Raw genomic sequence first — 24,607 nt, 5'->3', positions numbered from 1 at the left:
AGGTTCAGCTGGGAAATTTGCCACGGAGCACTGTAAATTTTAAAAGTGCACGTGGGTTCAAAAAGCTGGTGGATGAATTAATGCAATAAAAATCGGTGGCAGGATATTAAACACAGAGGTTAAGTTAAAAAGTCCTTGTGAGACACATTTCTGAGGGCTGAATGAGTGTTTCAGAGAAACAGCAGTCTGTGTTTGTGCTGCTCTTTCTCTCTCAGCAGCCACTGCTGGCCCCAGAGTTAATCAGGTGCAGTGGCCACAGGTCTGATCTGTTATAAAATCAACAATGTTAAGGATTCCTGAATTCATGGACAGACAGATGGCCATGGATAACACACTGACAGAAATGCAACACACTTTTGTAAGAGCTTTTGGAAATTTTTTTGTAAAACCCACCATTTCATCTACTGAATGTGCAACAGGGAATAAAGGGCAATGAACAGCAGGGCTGCTCTAACTGGTCAATACTGGTCTGACAATGTTAGGCTGGGGAACACAAATTGTGCAGTGGATCTGTATCCTTCTGGTAGCATAAACATCCCCCTACAGAAATCCTGGTGGTACCAGCAAACACCCAGTGACAGGGAGATCAATGGCTCAGTCACAACAGCTTGTGTTATTCCTCTGCTGATACAGCAGTTTCAGAGATACAGCAGGGTGTGGAGGGCATCAGAGCTGAGCAGCAAAATGAAAAAAGCAGGGCCTGTGTCTGAGCAAGGACTTGATAGCCCAGGGCCAGGCTTCTGCCATGGGAGAGGACCTGGTGAATGCTCACAATAAACAGGTGATCAGGAAAAGAAAGGCCAGCTTCAGTTTGTCTTCATGAAACCCCACACTGTTCAAGGCTCTGAGCAGTTTCAGCTACTGCATGCGAAGATGGGATCAAAATTCCTGCAGAAGTGCAAAGGTTAAAGCCACTGACTCTGGTCTTAACAGTGAGATCAAATTCCAACACCACTGGATCTCCTTTTGTCTTTCGAGCCACAAGAAAAAGAGGACAGGACAGAAGGGGAAGGTTTGGAACCACAGGAGGCTCATTAGGAACCACAAATCCCTGGGGAGATCTTGGCTGGAGCAGCTGGAATTTGGATTGATTCAGCTTTGAATCTCCTGACATATTCACAAGTAAGAGTGTGAACCCTAGAAAAAGACAACCTCACTGAGGGTGCTCAGGAAGAGTCTGAGAAAGTAGAAAATTTTAAGGAAAACAGGTCAAAGATGCCACACAGCATCTTGAGAAAATCCTGTGGGATCTTTGCTCACACACTGGACTCTGGGCTGGGATGGCAAAAGGCAAGAAAGAGCTCAAGTGCTTGGAAATCAAGCATCACTCTCTACAACTTCCTGAAGGGTGGCTGTGGTGAGTTGGGGGTCGGTCTCTTTCTCCAGGCAACAACAGATAGAACAAGAGGACACAGTCTCAAGCTGCGTCAAGGGAGATGCAAGTTAGAATTAAGAAGGAAGTATTTTACAGAAAGAGTGGTCAGATACTGGAATCATCTACCCAGTGAGGTGGTGGAGTCATCATCCCTCGAGGAGTTCAAAAAAAGACTGGATGTGGCACTTGTTGCCATGATCTAGTTGAATAGTTAGAACATGGGTTGGACTTGATGATCTTATAGGTCTCTTCCAGCCTTGAATTTCTGTGATTCTGTGATTCTGTGAAATACAGCCTTCCTCCAAGGAGGGAGATACCTTCTGCATGGACTAGAAAAGAGGAGTTTTTATGATGCAAAATGCACCCAAACCTGTGATGATGCTAGTCAAAAAAAAATAGGAAAAATAAGGGGAGGGTTGAGAGGAAGAGATCCTTCTCGTTTAGCATCCTTAATTTGTGGAGGAAGAAACCAACAATATGGAAAATATGGAAAAATCTTTTGTTTGGAGGGCCAGGGAGCACAGCTACTCATGACAGGAGTAGCTGTGTGGGAAAAATCACTGACAGACCATAAACCTTCAGGAGTACCCAAATCATAAAGAATTCCCCCTAGTCCCTCGCCAAGTAAGTAAAGAAGTAAACTTATTAATTAATCAGGGAAACCACAACTTGGAGGACCTTTAGGGCTTTAAAAAATAGCATAAATTATTGATCTGGTGAAAAAATGTCTTTAAAATAGTAATAATTGTGTTAGTTCTGCAGTTTTATTCCAGCCAGGAAATGTGGCTATTACTTCCATATTTCAAACAGACATTTATAGAGAGTTTTAAACATAGAGGCCCCCACCTGTTGCTCCTCTGTTCTCAACCCTGCTTGTGTAAAAGGTCTCTCATCTCCCTCCCTGTCTGCAGTTGTTGGCCTCTTCAGCTCTTCCTCATATCTCAGGGAGCTGGAATCTCCCATTTCTCCATCATATGTCTCATCATAGTAGTAAATGGCTTCAAGAATATCATCATCAGTAGTGAACAATATGGTGTCCCCAAAGTGCTCTGGAGCTGAAGGCAACACACAGAATTAAATGGAGAAATAATGCAAAAAGAAAATAATGAGAAAAATTATTTTTGGCCCTTCTTTGCATTTAATTTGCAGCAGTGTTTAAAGATAATATATGGCCAATTGGTATTGTCATAGTCAAGTCATAGATATATGACTATATCTATAATAAATGTTTCATTCTCAAACTTATACTGCACAATGGAAAATTAGAGAATTCAGAGGGAAAATTAGAGAATTTCAATTCTCTAATGGATTCTCTAACACCCTGCTGGAAACTCTTGTCAAAGGACCAGGAACTGCTCCTGAAGCTTTTGGGCTATCCAGAAACTCTCTGGACGATTTCTCTAATGGTCATTCATTTCAATGGAAATTCCATTTCTCTAATTAAAATTAGAGAATTCACTAGAGAATTCAGTCAGATTTCTGATACATAGAAAAGAAAATGGTAAAAAAAGGCTTCCCAATCATCTTTTCCAAAAGACCATGTATGTGAAAACAAGCAAAAAGCTGCAACTTTGAAATTTCTAGTGCCTATCTGATGGGACTGAAACACAGACTGGTTGCTAAGACATAGTTAAAAATTGAGATTATCTCTGTATGCTGCTAAAATCCCCAGTATCAGTGAAGAATGCATTAATGGGCTTTGCATTATGTTTTTAAATTAAACACCAAACAAAGTGCCAGCTTGCTTTGAAGTGGAAAATGATAACAAACAAGCTAAATGTATTTTGTTTGTATTGTACTGCTGTTTCCACAAGGAAAATCAGAAATGATAGCCTACCTCCAGACAAGGTTCCTGAGGCTTTGGCAATCTCTCCTTTGAAGATGCACTGCTCATCCAGCACCATGATGATGTCTTTCACACCTCTGAAGGAGTGGATTCGGGATTTATTGTAATTCCAGATCCTAATCATGGCTACCTGACAGGAATCCACAAAGTCAATGAAGACAAAGTGAGCTTTTCCAGGGGTGAATGGTGCCAGCCAGAGGTGCATATCATCCTGGGTCCTATTCACCCCATCTATCAGGTTGGTTACCACCCTGGGATCATTTCTATAAGCTGGTAAAATATTTATGTCAGGGGGTTCAGCTGTTATTTTTGCAATCTGAACAGGCTCTCCTTTAGAACTAAAAATTTCAATTCCATTAAGACCAACATAATGTCTGTCTCCCCACGTTGTTCGGATGTCTATCACCAAGTGCTGCCCATAAGGTAAAACTGGGATTTTAAAATCACTTCCATCCTGGATCTCCACAGAATTTTCTTCCTCTTGCTTCTTTGGTAGTGTTTGTAGTCCCTCTTTTCTCTGATTTTCTCCAGGCCGGCTGATTTTCTGCTGATGGAGGAACTCATCAAAAATATCCCCTTGAAAATCCATGTTCGAGATCCGACCACGGTGGGAATAATTAAATTTCACCAAGGAGTTCCAGGACTCCTGCAGAGTGTGTTCTTGCTCACTGCACCACTTCATTCTAGAGGCTGCTACGTCCTTGATGGGAATGTCTTCATCTGAAAACAACATTACAAAGGCATTTAATGTACAAACAGGGAGCAAACCACTCCAACATTGACTTTGCAGAATGATGTTGTGTACCTCATGGGAAATTCTCTGACAGCAGCACTTTTATTTTGCATTTTTGTCACAAAGACTACGTGTCCCAGTTCCCCTTCCCCACTCAAACACAATGAACAAAATCACTTTTACCTATGGCAGAGAACTCCTGCCATGGTACAAACTGCAACTAAGTAGAGGCTGTGAATTCTTGCCTCAGCCCTTAAAGAAATTGGGATTTTTGCTCAGTGATACTTATTGTGTGCCTGTCACAAGAGTTTAAATCATCCCTCTGCATTTCTGCAGGTCTTTCATACAGCTGGAAATGGCTGAACTGGTTAATGTAAAGCGTTACAGAGAAAAGTTGGTTCTTCCTCTCAAAATGAGCCACAGATCTATAAAGAAAAGTGGTGGGAAAAGGAGTAGGTTCAGCAGACAGAGAGGATGAGGTGAGCATTGCATTCTAGGCAGGTAATGTCCAAATATTTTTCCTATTTTTCAGCAGGTGTGAGATGTAGAAAGAGAATAATTACAAGATATCCAATGGGAATGCAACAATGGGAGGGCAGCACATCAGAGGGACCCAGTGGGAGCAAAGCATCTTCTCCTTGTGGCTGCACTGGGGAACTGCTTCATTTCCATCTCAAAACAATTAAGAACAGATAATAACCAAGGTTTTCAATAAAGCAGTCACTCATGTATTTTCTTCAAATTAATGAAGAAAAGGAAGTGTAGTACTGAACAATTACAGGCCCGTGGGCCAGATTTTACTTCTGTACAGTGTCCTTGGGTGGATACTAAAACAAATGGTTATCAAGAATAAATGCCAATTGCTGTGAAATGCAAAACAAAATTTTCCCAAAAGACTGCTCAAGACTAACTTTTAACTGTGTTTTTGGAAATACTGGAAAGAGGCAATGTTCCTAATCTATCTATGGCAAATAACCACTTACAGTGGGGACACGTGAGATAAAATTAAGAATTTTAGAGCAGATGGGAAACTACCTGGAAAAGGGTTGTCTTGCAGAATGAAAGGCTGGAGACCAACCTGGCACTCCTCCTTACACCACAAGGAAAAGGCAGACATGAAGGAAAGGTTCATATTTCAGAGAATATCAGACATTTTTAAGTCACTTTCCTGCTCACACCACTACCAAGAGGTGGCTGATCCCCAGCAATACTCACAATTCACCTGGACAAGGCACTGTACAAATATTTACCCCTTGAAAATGTCAAAGCTTGAAAATTTTGGGATGAGCAGAGTACAGAGGAGTATTTACCATCCACTGACTTTCCTAGTTTGGGAGAGTTTTTCCCATTTCTTTACAAATATGAAATACTTCCAACAGTCCAGAGGTTACAATCCTGAACCCCTTCTAGGGCAGTGCAAGGGGAATTTAAAAGTTTGGGAGCTACTTTAAGGACTGGTAAGAGGAGAAGTGGAGCCCTGAAAGGAAAGCAGAGGTTGCCCAAAAGCAGTTACCAATGGCTGAAGGTTTATAGTGTGTGACTTTTATCTTTCAAGAATCTAAAATGCATTATTGATTAATGACACCTCAAACATCCCGCTCCTCTGTGGGTTCAGGGGTGTCTTGAACCACCAATTCAGCTTCTGATGGCCACACACACCACACACAATTCCTCTCAAAACTTTAGAAAACTACATTTTGGGGCAAGACTACACAGAAAAAAGCACCTTTCTTCTCCCTCTGTTGTGTTAATCGCTTTTTTTACTCCCTGCAGTTATAAACAGCAATCATATTTCCATGCTGCAATCACATGCTTCATTTCCCAAATCATTCTAAAAGCTCTCCTCTGTATCTGTTCCACTTGGTAATCAGCTTTCCTGAAAATGGATGATCAGAGCTGCAGTTTTCCAAGTGAGGTCTCTCACAAGTGCCTGTGTGGAGATATTGAGGTTTCCCAAGTAGCCAAAATGCCTCTGCTGATCCATCCTGGGAGTGCACTGCTCCAATCACTGCTCACCCCAGCATTTCACTCAATCTGCCATCAGCTACTCAACCATGAGTCTTCTCTTCCTCGGTCATTTGCAATTGATGATTACTCAGCTTACAACTTAATTTTTGGTTATTAGTCCCCAGATGAGCCTGTAAGCATTCTACTGAATTGCATTCCATTGCTCCAGTCCTCAAGTTCATCGTTCTGTGCAGTTCTTCAATCTCCTTAACTCATAATAAACCAAATTATATGTTATTTGCAAATTTTATCAGCATACTCCCACCATTTCCTTTGCACATTAAACTGGTTATCAAAGAAAAATTGATGTTTTTATAGCAACATTAACTCCAGCCAAGCCTGTACGTGCTGTTACTAATTCCTGTTGTTCTTGTGAAGCATTTAGTGACCAAAGCCATGCTGTGACATCCACAGGAGCCTCTGAGCCTTCCCTTTGTCCCACCTTCCACTGCCCTTCTCTTAGCCCCAGGCCAATTAAAATCCAGCCCTCTCAGGGAAACACTTTAAAGGTTTTCCTGTTGTTAAAGCTCTCTCAGCTCCATTTGAAGATGGCTTTACCCTGCACACACAGCAGAGAGAACAAAAGCTGCTGGGTGGCTGCAGGGACTAAAACACATCAGGAGCTTAAAGCACCACAGGACAACCTGCTCTGAGCAAAATCAGAGAAAATTTACATTGAAAAATTATAACCCTCATCTTGTAGATTGCATTGAAATTCCTAATTTATCTCCATTTTCACAAGTGAACAGAACTTCTCAAGGTGGGATTTATTTACAGTTTTCACAACATGAAGGTTTTCATGTAACAGATACTGTGAAATGTGTGAAACAGTAAATGGGGCTGCAGGGAGTGGAGTGGGTGAAGGGCACGTGGCACCTATTCCAAACTCCTCTGTTCTTCTCTTCTTTGAGGTATAACTTCAGACACACTGATGAAATTGCTGTTTTCTCCACAGAGGGTCAGACAAGGAAAAATTCAGACATTCTAAGTTTAGAAAGAACCATTTTACCTTTGTCTGAAAAAGCCCTGCAGTACCAGCTGTAGAATTTGAACTGACACTCTTTCATTTAGGTGAATTTGCTGTCCCTTGTCATCCTTACTTGCATGTAAACACCCAAATTCAATATACAGCAAGATACATTTTCATGTAAATTGTTCTGATGTTCAATCACTCTCAAAATTTCAATTTGTAGCTTTGTAACATCTTATTCCAATTCTCTGGGTCTTGTTGTCCTTGTTGTATTAAATCTTCATTTGAGACAAGATACTGAATGCTGAAGGATTACAGAATGCCAAGGAAGGAGCATGAAGGGTCCAAAACCCAGGAGTCAGAGTGACATGGCTTGAAACTGAAAATGGAAGACAAACATATACCCCAAGCAATGACAAGCTGGGTGAAAAAGAGCCAAAGGAGAGCTTGTGGGTAAGAAATTCTACTTTTCTGTCATTTATATTGTTAAAGACAAAAAATATTATCTCATGCCCTGAAAATTTCCTAGCCATGGATTGCCAGATGTTGGGATAAAGGGGAAGTTGGGAAGTTCTCCTGCTGTTCCCTGGGGACACACAGCTGGTCCTGCCAGAGGCAGAACACAACTGCACAAAGCTGGATCAACCTCCAACAGGAGGTCTGGGGAAGGAGGACAAGGATAATCAACAGCACAGAGAGACAACAGCTAATTTATTAGAAAACTCTTCATAAATAAGCCAGATGTCTGAGGGAAAGGTTTATAAAATTATGAGTGGAGAAGAAAAATAAGGGTAATTTTCCATTCACTCTGAATAAATATATTGAGCATCTATTCTTACCAAGAAAGACACAAAGCTACTACACAAATAAACTCTGCAAATTTGGGATGTAATCTTCTTTATCTCTCTGCAGATTTTAATTGATATTAGCAAACATTTGCTGTCTACAGGACTGTCAATTTTTAGAATGTAATTTACTGAAATTTCATCTTCCAGCTGCTCCAAATAAATTAAAAGCCCCTAAATCAGAATGTAAATTTTTCTGAAGAGTGTTTCATATCAGGTGTAGGAGACAGACTTAGTATTCTCATGAGGAAAATATCACAAATAGCCAAACTAATATCCACTGTCTAAACTTCCAGGAGTCTCAAGAAGTCCCTTTCACCTAAAATGAGTTTGTGTCTCTGCAAAATGGAGAACACATCAGCACTTGGACTGAGGTTGCTATTGTAACTCTTACCTTTGAGAGCAGAATCATCTTCTCCAAGATTTGTAGTGTTTGATCCCAGCTTTTTACCACACATGACACTTCTCCTTCCACTCACAGGGTACTGCAAACTGCAGGTTTTGTTAGAAAGGGAGTCAAAAATGTCCAAGTCCACATCAGCATCCTTTCTGGTCAGCGTTTGTGATCTCCCATCTCCAGTTGCATTTCTACTATTGGGTCTTCCCAGTTCATGCCTCTGACATTTGACATCCTCATTTATCAGATCTGAGAAGTTTTTCATGATTTCATCTGGCTGTGTTTGAAATCTTGAGTTGAAATTCTGTTCTGTAGCAAGCCACGGAGGCTTCTGCCTACTGGGAGTGTCTTGATTATTCTGTGCTACCTGGGAAGATGACTGCAACCAAGAAGGAATTGCACCTGCAGAATCAGTCAGTTTTCTTCCTGTTAACCTTTCCATTTGCTCACTCAAACAAAGCTCATCATCAGACTGAACGTGCTCTGCAACTGCTGCTTCCTCCTCTTTGGCATCTTTTATACAAACCTGAGATTGGGGCACTTTTAGATCATCCTCTAACTGAGACAAATTTTTCTTTGTAAAGCTGATTGAGTTCATTTTAGGCTCAAGAAGATTTTCTTCTGGCAGAGCTGTCCAGTTCAATGAAGCACTGTTTGATTCTGAGCATTTTAAAAGTAGGTCTGTTTTCTTGTCTGGACCTGCAGGTGCATTTCCTTCCTTCCTCTCAGCTGAGGGAGAGGCTGAGCTATCTTGCTTGTGATCTGTGAGGTCAATTGTGGTGCTCTGGTCAGCAAGGAGATCTCCAGAGCCTCTCTCTAATTCACCATCAAACACAAGGTTCTCATCAACATACAACTTCACCTTCTTTGCTCCAACATCAAGGTCCTACAAAAATAAAGGTAGGAAGATTTCAGTCAAGCTTTTAAGCATTAGATATCACAGCTCTGGGACTCTGACATTTGAACACTTAATCAATAGACAGATGAAAACAATTAAACCCTGTGTCAGTATGTGCTTTTGACTGCTTTTTAATCTGAAGCTGAAATGACTAAGAAACACTGTGTAATAGATAAGATTTTTTTAAAGGACAGGAAACCCTGCTAGACACTGCTATCACTTTGTCTGACAAGGTTTGATTATTTAGAAACGCTTGAGGGAAAAAACCCAGATTAAGTACAATTATATTTGATCAGGATATAAATTCCAGAGGCACATTTTGCTTTTCATCCCTAAGATTCAGCACTTTCACGACATGTTCCACACTGAACAACCACCCAGATCAAAGCCACCAGTTAAAAAGAGTTACAGAGTTACAGAAATGCTAGAAAAAAAATCATCCAGTCCCTCTCTTTCCACTGAAGAATATAAAATAACCTACACCATTGTGAGGAAATCTGGTTTTAACAGTTTTCAACTAATCTGCCTTGATAGCCTATTCCAACACTTAACTAGCCTTTAAACAGCAGGCCTTCATCTCAGACACAATTCTGCCACTCACAACTTTATCTCTATGTTCTCCTTCTCTGTGGCACTCACCAATACCTGATTTTTTTATTCCATTGAAGTTAGAACTAATTTCTTTCTGTTCTCTTCACCATTTCAATATAACCTTTTCTCCCTCTTGACAAAAATACCATTATCTTCAAAGAAAATACAGAAGATGAGACACAATCCATCTCCATTCTGTTCTCTAACTTGTCCATCTCATGCAGTCTTTCAGAGACTCTCTGTTCTTTCTTTCTTTTTGTGAAAACTAAGAAGCTTTTTGTGAAAGTAAGAAGTTTCAGTTTCATCCCTCTTGCTCATTTCCAGCCTGTCAGTTCTCCTTGAATACTGATTTTCATTTTCCTCTGCTCCCAGACTAAACCAATCACTCCTTCCCTTCCAAGCATGAAAGTCTCTGGTTCTTCACTCCTGAACACACACTGTTTAAGCCTTACAAGTTTTTATAGCTTCCATCCTGTTGCCTTCCCAATAATAACATCTCTGAAGCCAAAAAAAAATGCAATATGGATGTACCCAGAGGAAAAGCAGGGGATGCAAACATGACAAGAAAGCTCCAGGTGAGGGAGGGGAGTGGGTGCAGGAATGCAGGACACATTCCTGAAAGGAAAAAGATGACCTTCCCTGAGTTCCCAGTGAGCAGCTGTAAAACCAGTTTAATTGGCCATTATGGCCTGGCTGCCTGTGGAACTCCTGTAGGATCATAAAGTGCTGCATTTCTGTGCTGATGCAGTCAGCCATAAAACAGGATATTTTTTCCCCTTGAATGAGGACACTGCTAGATTGATCTAATAGGGGATCAGAACATTTTAATAATTACATCTGTTGAAAACTACCTGCATGGCTTTGCCTGGAATTATGATGGGGAAGAGAAAGACTATCAGGATGTCCCAATAATGCTATTTTTAAAATTTTTATATGTCTAAACTGCCAATGTCCTCTTTAAATGCCAGAGATATTGAACAGTCACAGCTGAATTTAGGATAACTGGAACATTTCTCCATAATATTCCAGCCCTACTGCTGTTAGGAATACCCAGGCCTTAGTTCTGCATTTTTTACCTGGAAATAGGTATAAACTGAGGGGGACCACAAAAATACAGATGTACATTGAAAAGTATTTGTCAGTGTCATCTTTTTAAATTAAAATCAACTTCTTAAGAACAGCATGTTTTGAAATGAATCCCACTGCACTCACCAGCAGAGGAGGTCAGGTAGGCAGAGAAAACTCTACAAAATGAGATGGTGGAGCTCATTCTCCCTGAAAAAAGGGACAGTCAAGCCCAGAAAGGGGTCACTCGCTTCAAAATCCTTTTCCAGTCAGTGGGAGACTGTTCTCTGATGCTTTGGAATGTCTGGGATAGATATTTTAGGAAGCAGAAAAGGTCTGAAGTGTACCAAGATGAAGCAGCCAGGTATTTCTGGGATAACAGAGACAGACTGGACTGGGGCAGGCACTCCAAGAGCTGACAGCTCAGGAGAGCTGATGAAAATCTGCACCAAAATCCTGAGCAGACTGAGCCTCAGGGAGGAAAAAAATCTGAACAGATCCCAAGAGACTCCAAGAACAAACATATGCAGGCACAAGACTAAGAACTGCTCTTTTTCATTCCCTCCCACCCCTCTTCTGAGTTTCCAGTTGCTTAGTGATCTGTTCTGGTGGAAAAGATTGACAGTTTAGCATCCCCTGTACCATTGCTCAGCTCTCCTCAAGCGTGAGGAGGCTGGAAAAATCCCTTCCTCAGGAGTAATCCCACCCTGTAAACAACCACTCAATACTTCAGCCAAGGCAGGGCTTTTCCTTGCTGGAAGAGTAATTAAAAGGTCACAGTGTCTCAGAACAAACAAGTGGGTATGAGCATTGTCAGAAAGAAAAAAGATTTTGTGAAAATAATTCTGGTTCCTTTGGATGTTCCTTCCCAGCCTGCACCCTCAGCTCTCCCAGGGTGTCTGCAGGGATAGTGCCTCCCAAGGAGAAAATAGGGATGATATTTCTGGCCATTTCATGCACAAAGGCCACAGCCTAAAACCAGAGGCACTTTTCTGAGAATTCTTCCTGGACAGAGGACCTGAAATTGCTTCTGCCTGACTTTTCAGAAAAGTGTGAAAAAGAAGCAGTAGAAAAGAAACCAAGAACCAAAGAAAATACTTCTACAAAACTGATTGTGCTGGAAGAAAGCTGCTCCATCCTTACAGGCACACCAGCACTGAAAAAAAGCCCCAAGAGTATGGACAGGAACATAGGCACAGAAGGAACAAACACAGGCAGCCACCTGAAGAAGAGAATTATTCAACTGGAGAGCACCTAAGACCTTAATGCATTTAGGTATTGATTCCATTCCCAGTTTTGTGAAGACATACAACACACTTTAGACTGGATCTTTCAAAAAAGTTTTAATAGCACCATTAACCATGCAATTTCAAGGCTGTATCAAGTACTTACAAAGTGTCTGACTGTTGCAGATAAATTTGAAAAAAACTGGCTGCCCTTACATTTGTTCCCTTCCTGCAGACTAAAATTCACCTTTTTTGGAGGTCTCATCTGAAGTAAATAAAGGCAAGATGAAACATCCTCTGAGACCTTTCTTGTAATTCAATGAATCAAGGAATCTATGACAATGATGTCATCTGACTTGTACAGCTTCCTTCAGACATATTTTTTTCTCCTTCCAGTCTCAAGTTCTGAAATTCAAATATACAAAAGTACCAGCCTGACTTAATTTGTGGCCTATTTTTGGAAGCAGTACTTGGACATCTCTCACTTACGTGGTTTTTGAGGGAAAGAAGGCAGTTAGAATGATTCCCAAAATCTACACAGAAATCTGGCTCTGGATTTACATTAGCAGGAAGAAAATTGTTCATTCATTGTCTTTTGGGGTTTTATACTTCTTAGACAAAACTTCCTCGTGACAAATTACAGACTTAGGCAGGACTGCTTTGTATTATTCTTTCATGCTAAGGATAATGAGACATTTCTTCAGCAAGGATAAACTGCTGCATTTCCACCAAAACCCATAGGATTATATTCCCAATGGATTTTACACATTGCCTTATTTCAGGTTATTAAAGAAGGAGAACCTTGAAACCAGACAAACATTTCTCTGTGTGTCCTGCACACAGAAATTTTTCCACCAAAATCCATAGGATTATACTCCCAATGGATTTTACACATTGCCTTATATCAGGTTATTAAGGAAGCAGAGCCTTGAAACACAGGCAAACATTTCTGTGTGCATCCTGCATTCTATTCAGCAGGTTTGGTAACAAATCATACCATTACCTCCAAGAACAGCAGCCCTTTCGCACACTCTAATGATGATGGAACATCCTGTAGACCACATTTTAGTGAGAAAAGCTATTAAAATTCCAGGAAAAGAAATATAAATCATGTTGTAGTAAATTTGTTTTAAGCTGTCCCTTCCACGGCCATTTCCGTATGTATAAATTACCATATGTGCTTATATAAGAACATGGATGAGAGCAAAACCAGAGGGATAAAGCTTCTTATTTCTAATCCAGGACAGCAAATCCTCTTTCATCCAGTACCTGAGATTTTTTTTTTCTTAACACTGCAGTGTACAAACAAGAATAATATTCATGGTGACATTCAAACACACAGACAAGAAACCATCTGCCATCTGCCATGATATGTCTCTCTTGTAACAGTAGATGACTGGTTTTATTATGAGCACACAGTAGTGGACTTTTTAATTGTCCCTGCCCAGGGAGGGGGGCTGGAACTGGATGATCTTAAAGGTCCTTCCAACCCAAACCATTTTATGATTCTCATTAAAGTGACAGACCCCAAACTGAGCAACAGTCAGCCTGTTTATATTTATAGACACCAGAAAACAGATATTTAAACACGTATTTATTTACATTGTGATTAAACAGCTGAAAGCCCTGAATACTGAGATGCACTTACCTTTGTATTTCTATTTCTCACCACAGTAAAGGATTAATGACAGGACGTGCAAGCCTTTTATTAGGTCTTTAGTGATCTTTAATAGCTTTGAAAACAAATGCTCATTGTGCCCACGAAAACATTATCACTACATTGTTAGCACTTACAATTAAGACAAAAGCAAATTTCACAGCAGACAGGGACACCTCACAGCTCCTGTTTTATTACAGGAAATTGTATCTACTTTTATTTCATGCTTTTAGAAAGAAGATCACACTGAATTTCCCTAGGCAAAGCATGAGCAAATATAAAGAGGAGTTGAGAAAAGACTACTTACACTGGGAGTTGTTGTGTTGTAATTCCAAATCTTGATCTTGGATATACCAAAGTCACGTGAGCGGGTGGGATTGCGGATAACAAAGTAAAGTTGGACGGGTGGGTGGAAAGGGCACATCCAAAGGCAGCTTTCCTTGGGGAGCTAAAAACACAGACAAGCAGACTGTCACTAATGCTCCTTCTCCTGGAGCAGGTGTTTTAATTAACTCCCCACCCCCCCAGCAGTACAGGAGGCCATTAGGAAAGTAAAGGTTTCATAAAATCTGCTACGCAAAGAGCAAAACCTCAGCCTCATTTCCCAAGAGTAAATCCCACTCTCCCGCCTGCCAGACAGCTCCCAACAAGCTGGCAATGAGCTAAAGGTCAGCTGCCTGCTGTCCCAGGGAGACATCTGCACGCTCAGAGCACAGGCAGAGCAAGCCCAGTTTATTTTTATCAAATTAATCAGCTTTGCTGGCACTAGGGGGGATCACTGAGCACAATGGGCATTCTACAATCATTTTACAATTTCTTTGCTTCTGGTTCTTCCTCTAAGGAGGGGAATCTTTGAGAATTTTACTTTATTGTCTGCCTCTATTTTAATCAGGCTTTGCAGATAATCAGTTTCACTTACAGGTCTACTCCTCAGAGTTATACTGGACTCTACTCTGAAAATTTTCTAAGACATCACAGAATTCCCAACTTGAATTTTACATATAACTGGCAATCAAGAGATTTTAAAGTACCAAGAAATGCTTAATTCTGGACATTGTTAAGAACTGCTATCTTTACATCTTCAGAATGTAAGAAAAGGATATCTGGCAGCTCAGAAGGAAGGAAGTTTCAGAATCAAAATGTTCAATATTAATATATTTGATGTTCAGTGTTTCCCACATGCAGGTTACATACCAGTGATCTGAAAGCAGCTGATAAATTAGTTCCCCTCCTGTTCTCAGGGCCACACAGGACACAGATACACACACACAAGATAACAGGCAGTCTTTTTCCACACCTTTCTCTCTGAAGTGAGTGTTTCAGTTTTTCCTGAAGGTGTTAACCACAGAGTCCTCTATCTGTGTGTCTAACAATGGTAAGTACAGCACCCTGGAGCCTGCTCAGAGCCAGCATGAATATGATAGCTATCAGATACACTCCTCACCATGGTCCTCTCTCAATTTCTCCAGACTCTGATGGGTCTCTGCCCCAGAGCCTCTCAAAAAGCTTTGGGAGATTGTTGCTGCTTTAACACCAGTTTGGAGCACCAACAGCCATAAGAGTGCCAGACAGGTTCTGTCCTTTATACTTAAAAAGAAAGAAGCCTCTTGGGTTCTTTCACACTGGGACATCAAAGAAATGAAGGACAGCCCTCAAATCACCATGAACCCAACTCCAGGGTCAACTTCAAAGCTGCATCATGTTTTTGAAGCCATAGTTTGAATAAGAACAGTTAAAAAACCAATTTCCCAACTGCAGACAACATCAGATAAGCAATCCATCTGCAGACCTCTCAAGGCAGGAGCTGACTCCCCAGAAATCAATAGGTTCTGGTGTGTACTGAGAGCCAGAGGTGCCTTCACAGGAGGGTACCCGATTCAGCACTAAAATGATCTGCTCCTGCTTCTCACTGGCTTCTCTGTAAAACTGCACCCAATGTTCCAAAAACAGAGATTTATCAGAGCCAGGCTGAGTGTTGTGTCCTGAGTGAGAGGCAGCCATGGAGATCATCAGTGGAAATAACTGATATTGGTGAGCTTACACAACCTCACAGGTGTCACAGTCCCCATGAGGGTGCCAAAGATCTGACACCAGAAATTCAAGGCACCTTGAAGGATCCATGCCAAAACTCAAGAGACTGTGGAGGACTCTCATGCTTTATCCCAAAGAGTGATCTCATGTCTTTGCTTTCACAAGAGGTACTTGAGCCTGGGGTTATTTTCTTGGAGCTGAAAAATCTAACCCAAAAATTCTTTGAACCATCAGGGTGAACCTGGTATGTTAAGAAGAAGAAATTGTATTTTCACTGGACCAAGGTAAAAGGGCAGAGTGAAAACCTTAAAATATTAAGATTTTGTGAGTGATTGGCACTGCTTCTTGTGGGACTGAAGGTGTAAATGATGGAGAATAAAGGAAGCATCAAGCACTGTGAAGAGGAATGACACAGGTCTAAGGGTTCCCCAGGGGGAAGAAACACCTTTGTTAGTATTTGCCTGTCCTTGTTATCCTGAGGTTTAAAAGACCTCTATATGCAAATAAGAACCAAAAAGGTTTGTGGAAAGCAATTTCAATAAATACCTAAATATTAATATCATTAAATATTTTCAGAGAATCCCAGAATGGTTTGGATTGGAAGGGAACTTAAAAACCATCCAGTTCCAACCCCCTGTCATGGGCAGGGACACCTCCCACTGTCCCAGGTCACTCCCAGCCCTGCCCAGCCTGGCTTTGGGCACTGCCAGGGATCCAGGGGCAGCCACAGCTGCTCTGGGCACCTGTGCCAGGGCTGCCCACCCTCACAGTAAATTCCTTCCCTTTATCTAATCTAAAAAGTTGAGAGCACCAGATATTCTGCCAGGCATTTTTTTCTTTTACAGTACATCACAAAATACAAGGAAGGAGGCAGTTTAAGTGCTCTTCTTAAAAGTCTGCAAGGGTAATAAATAAACTAATAAAATAAAATCCCTCATCTTCAATAACAGTATTCTCAAAGACAAAAGTACATCTAAATGATCAAAGATGGAAGTGTTTTAAGCATGGTAAAATGAGTTTTCCACACAATAAGTTTTTATTTCAAGTTTTTGTTCTGTTGAAATTGTTCATTGCTTGGAGATTGATTAATTTACTGGGTTTTTAATGCACCCTGAAGCTTTCCTGTATGATCTGAAATGTGCACAAACTGGAAGTGCTGCTCTGCCTTCTGAAGGAATCTGCAGTTCAGGCACCCCATACCCACAGCCTAAGAGCAAATTCCCTGCCCAGATTGCATCTGGGATGCAGCCTCAAGAGAGGAGATTACAGAGTCACAAATCAAGGGAATATATTAATCAATGCAATATAAAAGCTCATTTCTTAAGAATAATGAGATTTATAAATGTATGAGTAATACTGAGAGTAACAGGTTCATAATGGCTTAATGAATGTATTACTACATAATTTATAAATATCTAGAAAGTCTGAGAGTCACTACTACAACTACTACTACTACCACTACTACTGAGTGTCACCTGCCAGCCAGCCCAGCCTAAAAAGGAGAATGGGTATTTATGAGATCCCAAATACAATTCTCAGGAGAAATTAAGAAAGATGCTTCAGGTGAAAATATTTGGAAATAATATTCTATAAGGAGTTTCAACTAAATTTCAAAATACTGCATATTTTTCCTCTTTCAAATCTTATTTACCTTGACAGCAGAAAAGCACCATTAGCATGAAATGAGCTGTAATTTATGTTTTTAATGGACTAAGTCCATAAATATCCTCATCCACTAAAATCATACTAATTTTTTACTAGAATCTTTGCTGTACAGGCCCATGAAAAATGGCACAAAGTGAATGTGCAGCACAAATAAAACTGTGGCTGTATGGAGGGCTGTGGACATTTGCTAATTCTTTCACACCAGTCACTGTCTTTTGCCCATTGTCATTAGTGTGGGAGCCCCTCATATCTCCTCATCTTACTATCTCACACAAGAGCCATGAAAGACTTTTACCTGCCATATATTTTTCTTAATCTCTTGTTCAAAACTACCTACACAGTTTATTTCCATGATTCTTCCCTAGGTAAAAAGATAACAAGGGAACAAGAGAAAACAGACACATTTTCTTTATAAATTTACTTAAATTTGTATTATCCATCTGAAAAAAAAATAACAGTGGAGCTCCTTTACCTTGAGACCACAAGGATTACTCCAGTTCTAAAACCAAGTTGTAACTGAATACCAACATCTTAAATAGGAGAGTTGCATTTGTTAATAAGAAGCAATATTTGTAGGTTTTTTTTAAATTATCAGATAGTTGTTATGCAGTCAGGTTCAAAATGTTTCTGAACAAAAAACCTTTAGATAGAGTATTATAGAAATATTATACTGAGAGGTTTGAATATCCAGCACTAAGCTGTCTTACATTTAAGTTGTTATTGACCAGGCAGCACAAATCCCCTGTGTTGTCAGCATTTCGAATGTCCACGTCGTGAGGAGACACAAAGATCCTCTGGTTGTGGAAATCAAAGAATTCCACCTGGCTCAGGCCCACGTTTGCTGGATTCCCCCAGTTGGAAAGAAGTTCCATGGTCACATAAATGGCATCATGTACATCCATACTGGGTGTCATCTAGACCAAAATGAAATATGGTAAAAACAGCAGTGACCAACCAAGAAAATGTGAAAGGAAAGATTGTTCAGACTGCAAAACTGATGGGTCAGAAGAAAAAAGATTGCAAAGCCATGGCTATTTTGATGACATTCAATCAATCATTTTGGGTTACACTAATTCTGCCACACATCAACACTCTTAAAAAGCCTGAAGAGAAGGCAACTAACTCTCTGTTCTTTGTCTGATTCCTCTGTCATTCTGATGAACAGTGATAAATTCTCTTTTTGCACCCTGCCATAGGTTTATTACTTGACTTATAGGGCAGAACTGAGGGATACAGCTCATTCAGTGTACTTTTATTTCAGTAACACTGGGAAGCACCAATTATGGTGCACATATGCACAAACCTTCTCTCTCCAAATGGAATTTACTCCAGCTTTTCCACCAGCCAGGGATCTGTCACTGTCACAGGCAGAATGGCCCCCACGCTCCACAAAGCCTTTCAGGAGTCTCTTCTTTTGTCTGAAACTACATATTCTGGGTTATTCCCTCATAATTCCTGCATTTTTAAGAAACAGTTGGTGCAAAGATGAAGAGGTGATAGGATGAACCCCACAGGAAAAAGTAACCAACACCAAATGACAACTTTTGCAGCATTCCACCTTAGATCCACAGAGTTTGGTTAAAAATCTGGGCTCCATTTCCAGCTGGTTCTGAGGCAGTGTGAGAAGAGAATGCAGAGGTGATCTGAGGACCATAAAGTGAGATGTTGGCAGATCCTGCTCCACAGAAATCGCCCAAGGCTGCACTGCCTGATTTGCTACTTTCACGGTGTCTCAAGTATTTGGAGATTACCAGGTGCAGTAACTGGACTGGTGGCATTCTAAAAAAATCTCTCTTAAAAAAGGAAGTTATCCTAAAGCAAATAGATATAAATATATACCTGCTTCCAAAAGGGCAGAATCTCTCCACAGCTCTGGTCACTGCAGTCCTTGTCTGGCGTTTCTCTGGAGGTTCAGCCTTTGCAGAAAGAACAGATGAAACAGAAAATGTCTCCTAAGTAAGAAAAAGATGAACATGTTCCATTCAGATTGTTCTCACCACACAGCATCAATCTGCATCTCTGGAACAAGCATGAGTTTGGGCCCAGCTCATCAGTAACTCTATAAAATTAAAGAACATTTAATGGAATTGGTCTTGATTTATAATGAAAGAGCTGAGCTTGAAGCTTGATCTTCTGTGTGGAAGAAAACCTAGAAGCAAATTCTGAGGACTGTAAAATACACACACACACATATATATATAAATATATATATAAAATCTCATTGTATACATTTGGTAGAATTCAGGGTTAGCCAAACCTTTGGCACAGGTCTACTAGACTTTCTCCTCCAAAACCATCAAGTCTCTTAAAATCCCCAAACCCCTCAATTCTATTAGCATAAAATAATGATTTATTTTTTAAATAAAGACCTATCAGTAAGATACCCAAGAGAAAACAGAAGAAAAGTGACGCATTCTTACAGGGCTTTGGGGTCTTTTTCTGACTCTACTCAACTTTTTTTGTTGATTTTTCTCGACTTCCTTGCTTGTAAGTTTTTAATTGTTTTAAACATGGTTTCTGGAGCTAAGAGATGAACACACCTTGGGGCAGAAAACCCTCCCCAGCTCGTTCTCAGTGAGATCCAGGAGTGTGCAGGACAGCTCTGCTCCAAAAGCGGAGATGCACTAACAGGGGGCAGTGTCCATGTTACAGAGTCCTGAAGGAAGACAGGATTTACTGGGATGGAAATCCCACTTTGCCTTGTTTCAGAAGCTTGCAGGATGAAAATGGCTCAAGTGGGCCTGCAGCTGTGCATCTGATTGTACAGACACATCATATGGCTGCTCTATCAGCTGCTCAGTGATCCCTGTAATCAAGAGGGAGCTGTGGGATGCCATCCTGAGGAAGCAGATTAAAGGAAACAACGCTTTGGAAGAATAATACAAATTAAATTACACTTAGGGGCCATCACCATGCATTCATACACAATCCTAATGTGTAAGGGATTGTAATTCATGGGGGTTTTGCTTGTTGAACAAACAGCTCTCTCTTTTTTCTGCCATACCTTTTGGGGGTTGGTGGCAACTGCTTGCCTTTGCAGATCTCCCTGCAAGAATTCATTCTCAATCTGCACTGCTTGAACAACAGCTGAAACAGAGAACTCAGGATCCTTCTCACACACACTCTTCCTGGTTATTGAAAGGGAGGTTTCTGGTCGACTTAAAGGCTCTGGGACCAAAAAAAAGGAAGAAACACTCATTTTTTCAGGACATACAAGTACAGAACATTCCAACATCTGAAACTTCCCATTCAGTTCCTGACAAAGGGCTTTGCAAGCATCTATAACCATCCCAAATGAAGCTGAATTCCCCTAAGTTGGTTTTATGCTAAGATTCCAAGTCACATCTTCTTTAGGCAACAGTTAAAACAGCATCAAAAGAAGAGGAAAACCAACAAATGAGAACCATAATTTTTATGCTTTTAGATTGCTTTGTTCTGGTATTTAGTGGAAATGCCTTGTAATAGTCCATTGAAAAGAAGTATATATAATTTAAGCACAGCAGCAATTTGTAATTGGGGTGTTCAGCTATTTTGTAGGGATCCCCAGAGACTTCTAGCAATACAAGGGGAATCAGGAGCTGCTATTTACAAGGCAAAATAAATGACCTTGTCATTTAAGCAGTCATCACAATGCCCACACGAATCCCAATCTTCCCAAACTTCATGGAGAAACAGAAACATCACAGCCTAGAAACAGGTTTGAAAGAAAGGAAATCAAATTTAACAACAGATGATGTGAGATTGGATAAAAGAGAAGCACAGTGATTATATCTGAGGGCTTTAAAAGTCAACGGAAGAGAAGTAAGTAACATCAAGTCCACCTTGAAAAGACAAGAAGTTCAGACTGATCTGAGATTTGTGGGCATGCACTCCTTGCACATACACCCATGAAAACTTTCAATAAGCATCAGTCATCTCTGCAAAAACAGGGATGGAATAAAGACCTGCTTATTCTTCTGTACTCTATCATCCCCCTGAAATGAAATTCATTTAGGATTTATCACAGTAGTTGGACAGAAACAGCTCCAACCAGCACTATTATAACCTGAGAAAATGCAGCACACATCTCTGGGAATTCAAAGCAACATCTGCTTCAACAGATGGTGGGTGAGGGTCTCAGAAGCTACAAAGGGGATTTATTCTGGAGCCAAAAAGAATTAACTTCTTTTTCTCTATTTGGTTTTCTGCTAATTAAGAAACTAATTATTTTGGCTTTTCAAAACCACTGGCCTTAGTGCTTTCTTGGGACACATCTGGATTCTGTTTTTTTGAAAAGAGCAGCTTGACTACAGAGTATGGCAGGTCTGAAAACTTCACCTCAGACCTTCCAAAACTCAAGCTGATCAGACTTGTTCAGTTAAGGACTGCACTGAACTACAATTGCAGTCACAACTTCAGCCCCTACATTTGGGATCTGCTGTGTTTTGTTGGGGTTTTTCCCCAAGTAAAGACCACACCTTAGCAGAAGATATTTATAATAAGCAGCAGTGGCTTCAAATTATGTTCTCCAGTCCATGAAAAATATTTTCCAGTATGCTCCTAGATACTGGCACATCTACCCAGCACTGCAGACTGATGTCAGTGTTCAAGGTGTAATTCAGCTACAGTCCCAAGCAGCCACAGGTCTCTTTTGTCATCCTGTGAAAAACTGTGCCTTTATTGTGGTAGAGAACTCTGCATTTTGTATTGCTACAAATGTGTTGTTTTAAACTCTTCCACCAAACATCAACTGCACATTTCCATTAAAACCACAGGGAACAGACCTCCATGAGGGAAGTGGGAAACACAGAGCAAGTACTGACCAAGGATTGAAAGGGAGAGGGAAAATCTTGTGCTGCAGAAGCAAAAAGAGAAGGAAGATAGTAAAGATATGGCAGAAGATTGAAGTATACAGGCTTTTACATTTTATCACAATTTCACTGAAGTCAGAACACTCAAGGTGTTAAAAACAACAACAGAACCACAGAAAATCCCACTTAAAAAAAAAAAAGGCAGGGGAGCGACAGCTAAAAAATTCACATAATGACAGATGTGAGCTGAAATTGCATCTGAGCCAGAAGGAGAAAAAGCATGAAAACTCTCCTTATTGACATCATATATTCTTATTTCTTACTAGAATACATTGCTTCATGTCTGTCCTGGTGCAGGAACACAGCAGAGAGTGGCCGAGTGCCTTTATTTTGCAGCATGCCTGGTTTGACAGGAATGTACACTTCAGCACTGTCCTTTCTTTTGGCTGAGAGAACTTGCACTGGCTTCATTTCTACAAGATAAAAAGGAAAAAGAAATAATAAACTTTAAAGCTATGTGGAAGCAGCCAGCCCAGGAAAATTTATTGGATTTTTAATGCTAAAGTTTTGCCACTTTAATTATGTTGGCATAGTTAAAAGTGATAATTTCCATCCCTTTCACTGGCACTGTTCTGTTGGTGCAGATGCACATATGGATGGCTGGCACTAACTCAAACAAAATAAAAATAGTATTATAATGTACCAACACATCTCATCTCTGCCAGATATTTACCTGCACTACTGTCATGAAAAGCAAAAATAAAAAAGAAGTCCTGAGTTATTTCTTAACACAGTTATACCAAAGAAAATTCTTAAAATACAGACACAAATGTTATCATGTTTAGAAGTTTCAGAGGGGGAGAGGGAGTAGCTCATAGAAGTAATTCTTCACTTTTTGGTTTGGGAATTATTAATGCATCACAGCTCTGAAATTTCTCTCTGGAAAAAAAGTCCTGCACTCTCCCAGAGATTTTGTTCTCACTGCTCTTCCATCCCTTGCTCCTGTCTCTTCTTCTGCCCCTCTCCCCATTCACACTCCACTCACATCCATGATAATGAAAGGAATACTCTTCTACTTAATTTATTCCAAGATTGTTCCTCTGAATTTATGCAATTAACTCCACATTAGGGAAAGAAAAAAAAGAAAAGAAAGCAGTGAAATAAACAAAACCAAGAAACCAAAACCAATTACTGTACCAGAAACAAGCAGGGAAGGAATTCTGAGAAATACTGAATGTAGGCTTAGGTCTGGTTTCTGCTTGAACTCTTCACCCTTTGTTAAATCATCTTTGAGACCTAATGACTGGTTGTGGGTTTGGACACTGAGGCTCCAAAGGAGACAGAAAGAGACAAAAAGAAGTGGCTCATGTCAATCACCAGGGATGAACAGCACACACTGGAACAGGTATGTGAAATAAAGGTGAGACTGGGAAGGTTTGGCTGCCTGAATTACTGCAAAAACAGTTCAAAAATGTATCTAAAAACATGGTAATTCCTTGAGAAATCTCACAGACAATCTTAGTTCAGGTGTCTAGAGGTGGTGATGCAGGTGCAGTAACCAGGTCTGTATCTTTGGATTTGCCCAAAAAGTTCCTAATGAAGTACAAGAGGATGAGTGTCCCAAATCAGGAGATCAAACAACAGGTTTGCTGCAGGGCATGAGAATTTGAAAGGGTGTGGAGTAACTCCTAATGATCAACCTTAAAAGCAATTCCCTCAAAGAATTATTATTGTAAGGAAGAATTGTGCAAGACACAGACTTACTGCTTTGATCCTGGTTGAACTCCAGCACAGTTGTGGCACCAGAATCAAGGCTAGAGCATCTCCCAGCATCCTGATGTTCAGAACCTTCCTTCTGCAGTGCCCCACTGCTATCCAACTGAAGGCCTTCAAAGCCTGTAATTGCTTCCTCAGTGGGAGATGGGTCTGAAAACACATCCTCTTCAACAGAGTCATAATCATCACTAAGGGAGTCTTCTTCCATTCTCTCCTCTTCCACACTGTGCTGCAAGCTGCTTCTCAATTTCTGCTACAATATAAACACATCTGTCAGAAAAGCTCAAAATTGTATTTTAGAAAAAACCAGAGTGGCTGCCAGTTCCTCTCTGGGAGAAAGAAAAATCTTCTGAGGAACTCAGAGCCATGATACAGCTAAAAATATTCCCATTCCTCTGTCATGTCTTGCCTCATTTGATGAGGGCTTGTAAAGAAAAATCATCCTACAACTGCTGTGCTCCTCATCAATATCCAGCAGGCACATTCTCTAGGCCAAGGAGCTTTTATGTGCAAAACCAATTTTTAGGAGCAAGTTACAAAAAGCAAGTAAGGGGGAGAGCAAAGGCACATATTTGTGCAGTCTCACAGTTGTGCTTTGCTGTTTGAGGAGTAGCTGCAAACCAGAATTTCCAAATGCCTTCACAAGACTGTCAAGCTCATGTAGCAGCAACTCCTTTTTAAGCACATGATAGATGATAATAGTCCTGCCTTGTACACATCTGTACTTCAAAAACC

General features: G+C 40.5%; 1 protein-coding gene across 9 annotated transcripts in view; it reads right to left on the bottom strand.

Annotated features, from left to right (window-relative positions):
- Nucleotides 1–24,607, bottom strand: part of KATNIP (katanin interacting protein) — a 56,795-nt gene that overhangs the window by 21,419 nt on the left and 10,769 nt on the right. For 4 of the 9 annotated variants that reach the window (XM_054270992.1, XM_054270997.1, XM_054270994.1 and 1 more), the window contains exons 7-16: nucleotides 23,861–24,125; nucleotides 22,420–22,569; nucleotides 20,311–20,474; nucleotides 19,146–19,258; nucleotides 18,610–18,730; nucleotides 18,014–18,220; nucleotides 13,918–14,058; nucleotides 8,171–9,059; nucleotides 3,213–3,941; nucleotides 2,222–2,430 (exon numbers count right to left, since the gene is read on the bottom strand). In XM_054270992.1, coding sequence (XP_054126967.1) covers nucleotides 2,222–2,430; nucleotides 3,213–3,941; nucleotides 8,171–9,059; nucleotides 13,918–14,058; nucleotides 18,014–18,220; nucleotides 18,610–18,730; nucleotides 19,146–19,258; nucleotides 20,311–20,474; nucleotides 22,420–22,569; nucleotides 23,861–24,125 — 2,988 coding nt within the window. The remainder of the gene's footprint in view (nucleotides 1–2,221; nucleotides 2,431–3,212; nucleotides 3,942–8,170; nucleotides 9,060–13,917; nucleotides 14,059–18,013; nucleotides 18,221–18,609; nucleotides 18,731–19,145; nucleotides 19,259–20,310; nucleotides 20,475–22,419; nucleotides 22,570–23,860; nucleotides 24,126–24,607) is intronic. The other 5 variants (XM_054270993.1, XM_054270999.1, XM_054270995.1 and 2 more) reach the window with 2 other exon arrangements.

This window comes from Melozone crissalis, unplaced genomic scaffold (genome assembly GCF_028551555.1).
Source record: "Melozone crissalis strain CALT ecotype California unplaced genomic scaffold, PUWL_Pcris_2 ptg000012l_1, whole genome shotgun sequence".
NCBI lineage: Eukaryota > Metazoa > Chordata > Aves > Passeriformes > Passerellidae > Melozone > Melozone crissalis.
Note: the sequence above shows the minus strand (reverse complement) of the source record. Positions and strands in the feature narration are given on the sequence as shown.